Source organism: Nansenia antarctica (assembly GCF_963989245.1).
Source record: "Nansenia antarctica genome assembly, chromosome: 8".
Classification (NCBI taxonomy): Eukaryota; Metazoa; Chordata; class Actinopteri; order Argentiniformes; family Microstomatidae; genus Nansenia; species Nansenia antarctica.
In genome coordinates, this window is record NC_137678.1 from 29,515,290 (window position 1) to 29,529,138 (window position 13,849).

General features: G+C 42.4%; 1 protein-coding gene across 1 annotated transcript in view; it reads right to left on the minus strand.

Moving 5' to 3' along the window:
- snd1 (staphylococcal nuclease and tudor domain containing 1) overlaps positions 1–3,115 on the minus strand; it is a gene marked incomplete at its 3' end in the record, with an annotated part of 60,877 nt that extends 57,762 nt beyond the window's left edge. The window contains exon 1 of the mRNA XM_080537497.1: positions 2,910–3,115. Coding sequence (XP_080393623.1) covers positions 2,910–2,984 — 75 coding nt within the window. The 5' untranslated portion in view covers positions 2,985–3,115. The remainder of the gene's footprint in view (positions 1–2,909) is intronic.
- Positions 3,116–13,849: the final 10,734 nt, after the last annotated feature.

The window sequence follows — 13,849 nt, forward strand, 5'->3', positions numbered from 1 at the left end:
AACAGTACCGTACTTCAAAGGCGGCCGGTGAGTGTTCAGACGAGAGATGGCATAATTTCACCACACATAATAATAATCACGCTAGAAAGAAGATACTAGCCTATACTACCGGTAAATGTCCTTGCAGTTTATTGCTGTAGTAGAGTCTATTGCTGGTGAGTCCCTGACACTGTCTTATAGCCTGACGGTCTAGTAGGAACTAAGGAAGCATCAGCTTAGAGTTTCCCCCCCACTCAAGAGTGACTCATTCCTCAGACAGAGAGAGCACCATGGCTACAGTTTGCGGGAGGGCCTAGACTAGATTAGCGCTGAGCTAACACCGGAAAAACAGGCATGACTCTCCTCCTGTCGTTCTGTTGTTTACCCAAAGGCTGTGTTCCGTTCCAATCCACCAGTGGCACCCTGGTCTCTCGGCTCCTTCCCTGAGAGACCGGCCGCGGTGGAAAGGTCCGGATAAGTTAAGTGATAATAGGCCTGTTCAGTAGTGGTAGTAGTGGTCTTGAGGGAGAGGACCTAGATAACAGTACCTCAGGACTAGCGGGGCAGTTTGTATAGGTCAACATTTACAGGAGGGAAATGTTTCCCTTCTCCCAGTACTCTATCCACACCAAAAGTCAAATAGTCAAGAAAGAAGGCAATGCAAATATAGCCCTCTACTGTATCTGGCCTGTGCATGCACGCACACGCGCGCACACACACACACACACACGCGCGCGCACGCACACACACACACACACACACACACACGCGCACACACACACTTTATTCCCACAGTCCTACGCCACAAGTGTGAAGCCGAACGGCTATTCCCTCGCTCTCTGAGAAAAACATCAGCGTCTATGGGAATAAGGCAGGTCTATATAATTAGGCGGCCGCTTCTAAAAACAGGGACAGCCCAGTAGCCATAAGTGTTTAAAAGAAAACCTTCCAGCTCTCACTTAAAAGTCTGATAGCTGGAAGCTACTGTGTGTTTGGAAACATCTAGCTAAATGAGATGAACAACATCTCAAATCAGCAATTTAAGTTGAAATGCTTTCCATGAAATGATCTTCAATCAAAGATAACACTGTAGAAGACATGGTCATGGTCACATCTGAAAAGAACCTTCAAATGCAAAGTTATGTCTAAGACAGACAGCAATGCTTTCCATGAAATGATCTTCAATGATAACACTGACTGTAGAAGACATGGAACATCTGAAAAGAACCTTCAAATCAAATGCAAGTTCTGTCTGAAGACAGCAAACGGTAGCATTAGCTTTAGGGGGGGAAGATCCAGAAGATCATCTGAATCGTTGCCAACCTGCGCCGCTACACACAAGACAAGAATGGGATTCGAACTATTGAATGAATGAATGAATGGTCTTTATTGATGTCTAAGAAAACGTTTGGAGTTGGATTCGGAGTGAAAACGACAACGTGTCTCTCCTCTCCAGGGTTACTCCGGGCCACTGTTGGGTTAGACTGTGATCCGTACGACCACTACGACTGGAGGAGTGAAGGGGGGGGCCGAAGAACTACGTGTCAGTTTCTCTCGTGGTCTGCTAACAACAGGTCCCAGAACAGCCCGAAGATTCTTCTAACATTCTAATCTGTCGATTGATTTGAGAAGTTTGGTCACATTATTTTGGATGGTAATAATAATAATTCAACCCCCCCAAATAAATATCCGGGCAATTAATTAATAACGAACTGTCATTGAAGGTTTGAGCGACTTTGAAACGTGAAAGAAGAAGGAAGCCAAGCTAAGCTAAGCTGCCTGTCTGTCTATCTAAGTCGCTTATGATTATTATTATCATTTAGGAGGAAGATTGCAACTTTTGCAAAGGGAAACCCACACAATAATCGGCGTTCTTCCATTCCGATCGCATAGTAACACATGTATGCTTCAAACCAGGACACGAACTTTGGACACTGGCCAATGTGATAAGCGAGCTAGTTAGCTAAGTAGAAATGAATGAATGACAACATGTAATGTAAAGCCAAACCTGGGCTTTATCTATAGCTAATAAGCAATTTCGAGTAAGTAAGTAATTCATTCATTAATTAAAAGTCATGAACACTGGCGAAGCCCACGTGTCGTGTTTAGGTGCGCAAGACAAACATATGTTACTTTGCAGCACAGCCAAACACTGTCTTTAGTTTTGTTGATGTTTAGGAACGAGCTTGTTTGTAAATAAGAGTCGTGTTTGTTGTTTGTTATCGTCACGATGTTTAACGATGAGAAGAGTTGTTATTATCGATGACATCGGAAAAGGAAAAGCACAGTTACAGCCACACACACACTTCCAAAAGTCAAACTGGCCAGCTACTGTTAGCTACAGGGATGATGGCCCAAAAAGGTGACAACATATTTTGTTTTGGCCTGTAAACAAAAGAACATTTATGAAAATGGTTGACCTATTTTCAGGTAAAAACGGCAAGTTTGCTCCCCCTGAGCTAACTAATCTCCCACAACTGCTGCAGTGTTGCTTGTCACCATTTCTATCTTCTCCTATTTTAGAAGAAGACAGTTTTGGAGTAGTTCTAGTTATAGTGGAGCACTAAAACGATTTAGGGGGTGCTATTTGTATGAAAGACCCTGATCATCCTATTAATAATCCACTGCCCCACAACTATTGGATGAATGTGTGGATGTGGAACAACCACGCTTGAATCCACTGTGACAGTGCAACACAACGACATTAGACAGCGCGTGCATGGTCACGAAAAGACACACACGCAACGATCGAGAAGTTGCATTTCAAGCATGTTTGGAAATCTCCAGCTTCCCCAAGCTAAGAAGCTTGTTAGCAAGCTAAGTGTGTTAAGCAATGCTATCTTAGTCTATATGCATGATCATATCCCCCCCCCCCCACACACACACACACACACACACACACACACACTGTGCCCCATAACGTGTCCTACCATCTTGACTATCCCTCTCTGCAGGGGCACCGCCGGAGCAGGGTTCGCCTGGGACTGTGCCGATAGTGATGCCATGTTCCGCTGATTTTAGATGTTTATTATAGGGAGAGCCAAGGGTAGGTAAGCCGGGAAGTCCGAAAGAAAGTGACTGTCTGTTCTCCTGAAAGCCCAGAGGTAAAAAGGCTGAAGACCGATGAACACACACGCTTTACCGGAAACACACAGTACTACCCATGCATACACGTCAAACCGTTACTTTACTTTTCCGGGTCCACGGTGGTAATGAACCGTGCACATAAGGGGGTGGAAGGGATCTCATTGGCCGCGCGAGCGTTGTTGAAACGATCGGTTCCGGTGTCAGAGGAGGTACGACACGTCAGCATAGTATTAACCCCTAACGGAGGTGGGACGGGACCATTCATAAGAGCTGAATCGCACTTGTGTGTGTCCCCCCATGCTTGCACGTTCAAAATCAGACATTAGACATATACCATGTTTTATTCAACCAATTTAAATCAGGTGTCACATCTTTTTTAACCAAATATAACGATCAAACAATTTTTTAAAAATAATAACAATTAAGAGTTGAGAGAGTGGAGAGATAAGACTATAATTAAAGCAAATCTGGCTGAAATGCATACTGTTAGACCTCCCGTATCAATGTTCAACGCACTGATTTTTCCATAGTCATTTCTATATTCTCCTATTTTAGAAGACAGTTTTGGAGTAGTTATAGTGGAGCACTAAAAGGATTTAGGGGGGGGGTGCTATTTGGATGAAAGACCCTGATAATCCTATTAATAATCCATCGCCCTTTAACCCAATGTACTTGGTTAAGTATTGGACATGATGAGTAAGTAATCTGTTGGAAATTCGACCTGGCCTATCAGAAGGAACGATACTTGTTTGTTTGAATGAATGAATGAATCGTTTAATGACCACACGACCTGGGTCGGTGGAATTTGTTTTCGGTACAGGTGGAAAAGCTCAATACAGCAGTGTCAAAAACATACACACATTGCACATAACTATCACATGGACATGTACACACATAACCACAAGACAAGACATCATCAATATTTACAATTTATAAAGTGCAGTACATCTGGCTGGTATCTGGTTTGATACAGTGTTCTAATATGTTTCACATACAGCATCAGATCCTCTCAGATCTGTCCCAAATACCTTCAATACTACCTATTAGTAGTTAACCTATTCTTACATATGGCCTACTCATTATATATTCATTATACTACAACCAATAGCACAAATGCTACAGCTTCCATATTTGGGGTGCATCTCAATAGTGGTTTTGTTTCCTTCATTCCTTCATGTGTTGCCTACATTCTTTGATCTGCACTGATCTGTGAACATGGGCTTGATGACAGCAATATGGATTGTGTAATATGACAGCTTATCTTTTTTGAGTGCCGCTACAAAAATGTCAATACATCAAGGTGTAGTCCATACAGTATAGGTCCTTGAAAGGTAACCACCCAGTAAAAAAACATGTCAAAACAGATCTGGTAGATGCAATTATAACCTTCAGGGGAATATTTAAAAAATGTAGCCTACTGTCCTTGAAGTCTAAATGAAATATTGGGACTGGATCAGTATTGAACCTCCAATCTTTGGATTGATTTGTCATTACTTTATTCAAACAGGACGATGGGCATTTGCTGGATGATACTGGTTAACCATTGCAGGACTAAGTCATTGTCAAGATTACCCCCAAACAAACCTGTATGAATGAATGAATGAATTAATTAATTAATGGACTTTATTGTCATTGCTACAGTACAGGTACCAAACAACAAAATGTAGGTATGTTGCAGGTGCCTGACTGTTACCCCATCATCTACTGTTGAATGAATGAATGAATGAATGAATGAATGAATGAATGAATGAATGGTCTTTATTGTCATTAATATAGTACAGGTACCAAACAACGAAATTTGGGAGGGGGGGGCTCCCCTGGTGCTAGGAAAAAAAAAAACTAAAAACAAGAAGGGAAAAGAGCTGGTTTACATAAATAAAGGCTATGTACACTATCCACTATACTATACTATACAAATAAAACACTGTGCTGTACTCTATGCTATGCTATACCTATTCTAACATTTCCTATCTCTGAACCTTATGTACCCGAGGGTTGTCATATTGCACATAGTGTTATTGCACATTCATTTAAAGTGTCGCAGTTTGCAGGTTTGAAATGTTCACAGTTGTGTTTCAGTGTTGCACTTGATTTCAATCTTAGCTGCCATCAAATTGTCTAGATTGTCCAGGGCCTAGAACCTAGGTCTTTGCTGTGTTCAGGGCCTGAATGGCCCTGGGGTAGAAGCTGAGCTTCAGTCTGTTTGTCCTTGCGAACATGGTCCTGAACCGCCTGTCCGAGGGCAGCCGAGCAAAGTGTTCGTACCCAGGGTGGGATGGGTCTCTGGAGATCTTGGAGGCCTTCCTGAGGCAGCGTGTGTTGTACAGCTCTTCCAGAGAGGGGAGGGGGGTGCCGGTGATCTTCTGGGCCGATCTCACGACTCTCTGTAGCGCATGTTCATCATCATCATCATCATCATCATCATCATCATCATCATGAATGTCCATATTCTTTCAAAAGTAATAAGTAGTACACTGTAACAGTTATTGATCAAAAGTAGTCAGAAGGATAGACCTACCTTCAACTGTTTCATTCATACTGGATGTCCAGAGTATATGAACCTATAAGCACTGTATTTGGTGATCAGAGACATAGCCATTGCTCCATATGAACTGTTTTCTACTCATACCAGACTTGTTGTGATCGCTCAACAATGATCTCTTCAGATAATTACACCTGATTAGACCACCAGTGGACTTTTTTCAGCAGAGGGTAACTTGCACAGTGGCAAGGATAGACAGCATATCCTCTACGGAATAGGACCCATTCTACATACTCAAGTTCTATGTTGGTGACAGGAAAGAATATTTGAAAAAGAAGAGGAAAGAAAAATTACGTGACAATTACGTGTTACGTGACTGTTACATCATCATTGTAATTGCTGTAAGAGTAATTCTGGGGTTATAATGACTGAAGAACATACATAGCTTATTGTCTAACCCAGAATATCATGAAAGTCTAATATGTTGCTTCCTTGTTCAGTAATACACTACTATAATTCTCTGAAATAATGTATTATTCCTTTATTATTACATTAGTATAATATTGAGTATATTATTCCCCCACAGATTATATCAAAAGATAGAACAGTGTTGGCATTTGACCTTGAGAATGGGGCTCAAATTGCTTACACGAGTCGATGCTTTTTGAATAAATATCCGTTGGGGTTCAAACGCGGTCCAAGGTACCTTGTAAATCAAACGAGATGACAGCGGAAATATATTGCTTTTGTGCTCATAGTGATCGAAATACACATCCCACCTACACACTCCTTCCAGAGTCAAATTGTTTCATGTCATATATCAGCGTGGAGCAATGTTCTTGAAGGTATGGGTATGCTGGAGGGATTGATTCGCGCATGATGCAACTCGGTGCGCGTTGGATAGGTTTACGGTTCCCTTTTACGCGGGCGAAATATTGACATTTGTTATCACTTAATGACACTAGGAAGGATACATGTATATATGTGTAGCGAAATAGAACATTATTTATCATTCAGATGGGGTAGATATGTCTTTTTAATTTCGCATGAGACAAAAAGGTTTAGCCAACGCCTTCGGCGAACCTGGTGTACATTTACGCACCGAGAATGTTTAACCATGTCCGTGGCGACAGTGCGACCGTTTTTATTAACCTTGGTTTGTACACACGAAATGTGCAATAAAGTACTCCAAATCAATCGCCGCATGAAATGTGTGCAGTAATAAATAAATACTTTATTTGTCTTTTCTGTCTGTTGGCAAGGAGATCATGGTGTCCGAGATGTTTATCCTCTATGTACAAAGCGTCCTGTACAGAAAATATTATCGTGCGCTAACTCGTGGTTAATGTATAATTTGGGCCATATGGCATTTTAAAATCCACCCTTTATTTTGGTGGCACTTCGATCTGTGTGGACCTAGCTAATGATGCCGAATTAGTCATTAAACAGGGGGAAAGACGAGGCTTGTGTGGTTTCACATTTGCTAATATTTGCTCGTCAAATATTTCCTTTGAAACGTTTACAACGCATTTTATCTACTGGCTGGTCAAGAGACATCTGCGAGGGTTTTTCGCCCTCTCTATTTCATAAATGAAGTCCCAATTGGTCCCCTCCATTTGTCTATCCGAGGAGTCTATTTGTTCATGCTTGAAAGAAAATGTAATAAAAGAGGCTGGATGATGGATTTATGATTTATCAAAAGCACTTTACCATATGGCAGTCGAGATCTGAACAGATTTCCAAATGTTTGTTTTAAAAAAGAGAGACTGTATCGGACTAATCTAAAACACTTACCTGGAAAAGGATGCTCAGGTCACGTGACCTGGAGATGGTCCCATGGAGACGAAAACAAGTTTACCTGTCCTTTCACGTTCAGTGAAATTCGATATGAAAGTGAATATTGAAATACCAATTGCATTGATGTGCCACAACAGGAGCATTGCTTATTTATTTATTTATTTTATCCTGATATATTGTGGACAGTATTTACCAATGATAGGCCTTCTTCGGGATGCAGTGTCCATATTCCCTCAACGAATCCCTGTGTATGCGCAAGGTGAACTAATATAGTATAATATATGAGAAGATAGATAAAGCCAACTGATAGGAATAAAATCCTTTAAATGTGCAATTAGATGTGCAAAATCAACCTATCGCCCACACAATACTTACATTACACACTCGTCCTCCATTGCAATAGCAGATATGGGGCTACCATAACGTTGAAAACTATTTTCACTACTAACATATTTTCACATCAATATTCACTTGGCCTGTTTCTGTTGGTGCCCATGTGGGAGATACAGTAGTGTAGTCATCATTCCAATACTTTGTGTATATGCACTTTATAAAATATGAGGCCAAATGATCTGGTTCACAGCTTGATTCAGACAGCATCGACTCTGAATGGGCCACTGTAGGTGTATAGCCTTGTTACAAGACAATATTGACATTTCTCGCAGGGCACTACGTCATCTAAAAGACCGTGTTGGCCTATATATTTGTGCAGTCAAGCGTGGTTCCTTTCAGTGGACTCTTGTGGTGCGACAGGTGTGAATTGGAATCCTGCCTCTCGGAACACAGAGAATAGCCTGCTGCATCCACAACTCACAGGTGAGCTCCTGGAACTCTTTTCCTATTGTCACGGCTTCTTTATGCACCTTCATATCAGGCATCCTATCAACTCATTGTGTATTGTGTATGAAAGCCTACATTGTCTATCACTTGTCGATGCATTGGAACTCTTACTCGTCGGAAGGAGATTATGCTTTGGGATTATGCGTTTCTATCCTAATTGTTGGTTTGATATCTAGGTTTGGGAGATTTTGCCATGTGCGGAACGAATGACCTGCAAAAAGAAGGTGTTGAATGATCTTGCCTAATACATTTTGTGGATTAATAATATGGGGTTTTTAATTGACAGACCTATAGGCTACTAACGAAGTAAAAAAAATAATTGTCCAGACAATTTCACCGAACGTGTCATAATAACCGAAATGTCCTTCTCAATTGCAAGAAGGTGGTGGTTGCGTGAACCAGCTCGGAGGGGTGTTTCTGAACGGCAGGCCACTGCCATCTTATAAAAGGAGAAAGATGATCGAGCTTGCGTCGGAGGGTGTGCGCCCGTGTGAGATCTCCAGGATTCTACAGGTACAGGCATCAACCTTAGGCGACCCCTTTGCGCCTACGGTTTTCGATTTTACTTGGCATTAAAGTTGATCGTGCGTTGTGCGTTGTTTTTTAATTTTTTTTATTATCAGTGTGCTTTAACCGCGTTTTGAGTCGTGCGTCAATTGATGAAAACCCAAACGCGCACTCCTCTTTGGCAGGTGTCCAACGGCTGCGTCAGCAAGATCCTGAGCAGGTACCATCAAACCGGACTCCTGGAGCCGAAGACGATCGGAGGGAGTAGACCTCGTCTCCTCACCCCCGATGTCATATCCAAGATAATCCAGTGCAAGAGTGAACACCCCTCTATTTTCGCCTGGGAAATCCGAAGCAAATTGGCGGCCGAGCAAATCGGTAACTCGGCCAAAGTTCCCAGTGTAAGTGAGAGCACGCTTTCCCTCACACATAATGGTATATTTTATGTTATAGCTGAGAGCTAGATGGCTATATTTGAATTCAATTGACTTTTATTTTTATGCTGGTCAAAGGTGTCTTCTGTAAATCGGATTCTGAGGAGGATTCAGCTCGACCATGGGACGTTGGGTGTGGAGATTTCAGCACTGAACCCAATCTACTCACGTAAAGCATTTTCATAGGCCTATCTTAAAAAGAAAAAAACCCAGCAACGTTTGAATTACATATTGACATCTAAAAATCACATTCGTCTTACCGCCAGGTCTCCCTGTAGTGACCATGAACCAGATGGTTGAGAAGGAGAGGGAAGAGATGGAGACCGTTGACCTGAGCGAACTGCAGCCTACAGGTCCTCAGCCTCGCAACCGTACTACATTCACATCAGAGCAATGCAGAGTATTAGAGAAAGGTAAACCACAACTAACAGTAACACCCCTCTACAGTACAGTTCCAGTGCAAATTCCCTTGAAAACTAGCCTACAACAAGGCCTATTTTGGGTAAAAGTAGATTTTACTAGTATGTTATGTATGTTTTGTTTTGTACTTAAACTCCTCCTCTTTGTCTTGACCTCCTAAACCCACTAGAATTCACTCAGAGTCACTACGCAGACATGTTTACCAGGGAAAAACTGTCTTCAGTGATCAAACTTCCAGAGGACACCATAAAGGTAAAACTCATAGTACAGCACAATTTGTTGCAAATTTCATTCGGAAAAATAATAATAATTTCGATGTAAGGTAAGGCAAGGCAACGCAAGGCAAGTTTATTTGTACAGCACATTTCATACAACAGGGTAGGCAACCCGCAATGTTTCTTTTCAACTGTACACAACTTTACAACTGACTATATTTTCTCCTTGCCTTTCCCCTTTGAAGGTCTGGTTCTCGAACAGACGAGCGAAGTGGAGGAGAGAAATTAAACAGAAGAGTAGTGACCACGGTGTGCAGTGTGAGTGTGTCTGTCTGTCTGTCTGAGCAGACATCAAAGAATTACCTAGATCATTTGCACCAAATGATCAAGTATTAATGTTACGGTACATGTGGGAATACGGTACATGTGGGAAAACTAGGGTTAGGGTTAGGTGCTAGGGTGACTTGGTACATGCTGGCATGTCTAACCCTACCCCTAACCTTAACCCTAACCCTAGCACCTAACCCTAACCCTAGTTACATTAACATAGTCAGGCCTACAGAAATAAAATCGTTGTGGTGGAGTTCATCAGTCCACACTTTTTTAAATTACGTGTACTGTAAAAGGTTTGGTTTCTAGTCTTAAAGATAAACTTCTTTTCTCTACAGCTACCATTTTGAGGGACCAAAATAATGTGGATTTTCCTCCAGTCAACCCTATGACAATAACAACCAATCACATGACTCCACAGGTACACAAACGTTCAGTGTATAAACATGTTCATGTTCAACATTTTTAAAAGTACACACACCATATGTACATTTAGGATTTCCACCTAAGTCACTTAGAGGCACACCACTGTTATCGGTGTGTGATGAGGTATAAATGACCATGTAACAACCTTACTAACTCAATATCCATTTAACATTGTGTTTCCTTGTCTGTTGTGCGATTCAGACCGTGTGTAGCATGTGTGTTCTGAACTAGTGTGTAGTACTGAAGCATTTCTAATTGTGTTCATGTGTTCAGACCCACTGGAGACAGAGAGGGGGTCTGGGAGGCCAGGGTGACCTCTCCTGTTCAGACGTTTCCCAGGACTACAGCACAGCGACCGCTACAGACACAGGTAGACAAGGCTTTCTGAAGTCCTTCACTACAACTATCCACCAATTCAATCGACCATTTACATAGAGAGTGACGTTAGAATTGTAAGGTTCTATCTCAATTTTTGGTCAGAATTTAGTTTTTTACATATGCTGATCCATTAGGTGTTTATTAATGCCTGTGTGGTGTTGTTTTTAAAATGTTGAAATGTTTGAGTTAGTAATTCATAAAATACAAAGGTTCCATCTCACAAAACATAATGGAATGTAAAAACGTTGATGCTCCATATCTCTGAACTGCCCTAAACGGAGATAGAACCTTATCATTCTAAGCTCACGATTTGCTAGTAAACCATCACGTGAAGACTGAATGTACTACCTTATGAACAGGTCTGGGAGGAGTAGAAGCGTTTGGTGACAGAAGCTTCTCCAGTTCTCTTCCGTCCTCGTCATCTCATCACCTAAGCAGCAACGCATTCCCATTGGGCACTCACACGAACGAGAGATCTCCATTGGCTCACCACGCGGAGAGATTCGCTTTCCCATTGGCTCATCATTACACCAACGTGAGGACGATCTACCCATTGGCCCACCAGGCAGACAGGGCGGGACATCCATTGAATTACACTTGGAATCAGGAGGCAGCTTATCCATTGGCTCATCACCAAATGGATGAAAGGTTTCTATTGGCTCATCACAAGGACATGACATCACATCTGGGACAGAATGTGCCACCCCTGTTCTCGCATCAGTGAACCCCAAAAATCGAATAAACAGTGTTTAGCTAACTTGTTGGCAACCAGAGGATATCAAGATGATATCAAACTCACCTGAACCTCCAATCGTGGACATAGACATATTTATCTTTTTTGTCATTTAAAAGAGCAAAATGATGAAAGATTACTTAAACTATAACAAGTAATTACTATCAGGTGGGCGGAGAACATCACCTCCACCATCAAGAATGCCCAGCAGAGGATGTTCTTCCTGGGGCAGCTGAAGGAATCCAATATGCCGCAGAAAGTGATGGTGGAGTTCTACACGTCCATCATTGAGTCCATCTTCAGCTCATCGATCACTGTCTGGTTCGCTGCCTCCACTACCAAGGACAGAGGCAGACTACAGTGGATTATTCAGTCAGCCGAGAAGGTCATCAGCTGCAACCTGCAACCTGCCATCTCTCCTGGACCTGTTCCACTCCAGGACCAGAAAGAGAGCAGGGAAGATCATCGCTGATCCCTCCCACCCCGGTCACCACCTCTTCCAAAGACTTCCATCCGGAAAAAGGTTCCGGTCTACCCCCCCCGTCACATTTTAAATGCTTTATTTATGTCCACATACTGTACATGTACAATTCTAAAGGACATAAATACTAACAGTGCATTTTGATATCATGGAAACAATCTGTTACAGTAATGCTGAGCCAACAACCAGTTCTGCCACACACAGGATGTTATTCACACCAGATGATACCAGTGGGTTGACAGATACAGTATCAATACTATAAGACAGACAGTATCCCGCTCATGGGTACAGGAAGCACCGCCTTCTCCATATTGAGCGGCTACCAATAACAGCGGATACTGAGCAATATTTTGCTAACTGTTTGGCCCTTCTCTTAGGAAGACCAGCCATATGAAGGCCTCTAACAACAGACTTATGAACATGGCCCAGGCTGCCAAATATAAAAACAAAAAGTTGACATCTGTAGCCCAGTTGTGATATGGCCTGCTCCAGCTGTTGGTATTTTAAGATTTTGGTTAAAAAGGCTTCCTCTAGGCTATGGTCAAAGGTGCAGCCAACTTCTAAAATAAGCACCTCTCTGTGGTTTTCGTTGACAATTACAACATCGGGGGTGTTTGCTGAAATATTAGAGAACACTCCTAATGACTCTTCGTCACTACACAAACTGAACATGTGGGGCTTTACAGTGGAGTGCTTGTACAGCGTTGCGGCAGGCCTGAATATGGAAAAGACACCCTCTGAAATCAGATCCACAATTCGATCATGCCTACATATGTAGAGCCCTTTATAAGCATGACAACCATTTAAGATGTGGGGCATGGTTTCAGTAATCTGCTGGTGACTGTGATGTATGCAGTGTGGGCTATGACTGTCAGGAAGCCAGATGGAGAGGTTTAGCTTCGTTGGTCAAACCTGCAGCCTAACTTTTAAAATGAAGGTGACAATACACTCGTCAAGAGTTACACTTTTGAACACTGCGTGAGAGACAGAGAAGATGATCTGTCCCACAGATGTTAATGGTTGCCCTCACTGAGATGCTGGGGTCAGTGATGATCTCCTCAGAGACAGCCACCGCCACTGAGTTTGACCCCACCCACTCCAGGGCCACGTTGTTCCAGCCGCAGAGATCGTTGACGTCAGGCCAGTCGGACCACACTCCGAATCCAGGGGAGTGAGTGTCCAACTTTCCACTGGCTGTCCTCTTAAATCCCAGGAAACTAGACTCTGATGGACGCGCCATGGGGACCTTGCGTCTCCGTAAGTCCAAGAACACAGACACATTGTCCAAACTAATCGCCACAATATCATTCTGCACATTACTGCATTTACGGCGGCAGTTACGACAGGTGTGCGCTTAGATGTTTAGAATGGTGCACTCCGGCAGAGGAGCTATGTCCGCACACGTCCGCCCCACGGTACACCGTATGCACACACACACACACACACACACACACACACACACACACACACACACACACACACACACACACAGACAGTGTAATTTATATTAATTTTACATTTATTCTAATTTACAGCCTACATAATTATTGTTCTATTGCTCTTTTTGCCATTGTCTTTTAAATTATTTTTGCCCATATATTGTTGTTTTTTATGTCCTAAGCACCAACCTCACCAGGTCAATTTCCTGTATGTGCAAACATACTTGGCAATAAAAATAATTCTGATTCTGAATTCTGATTCTATGGGCAGTTTAAGGAGCTGAATGTGCAAGCATGTAGG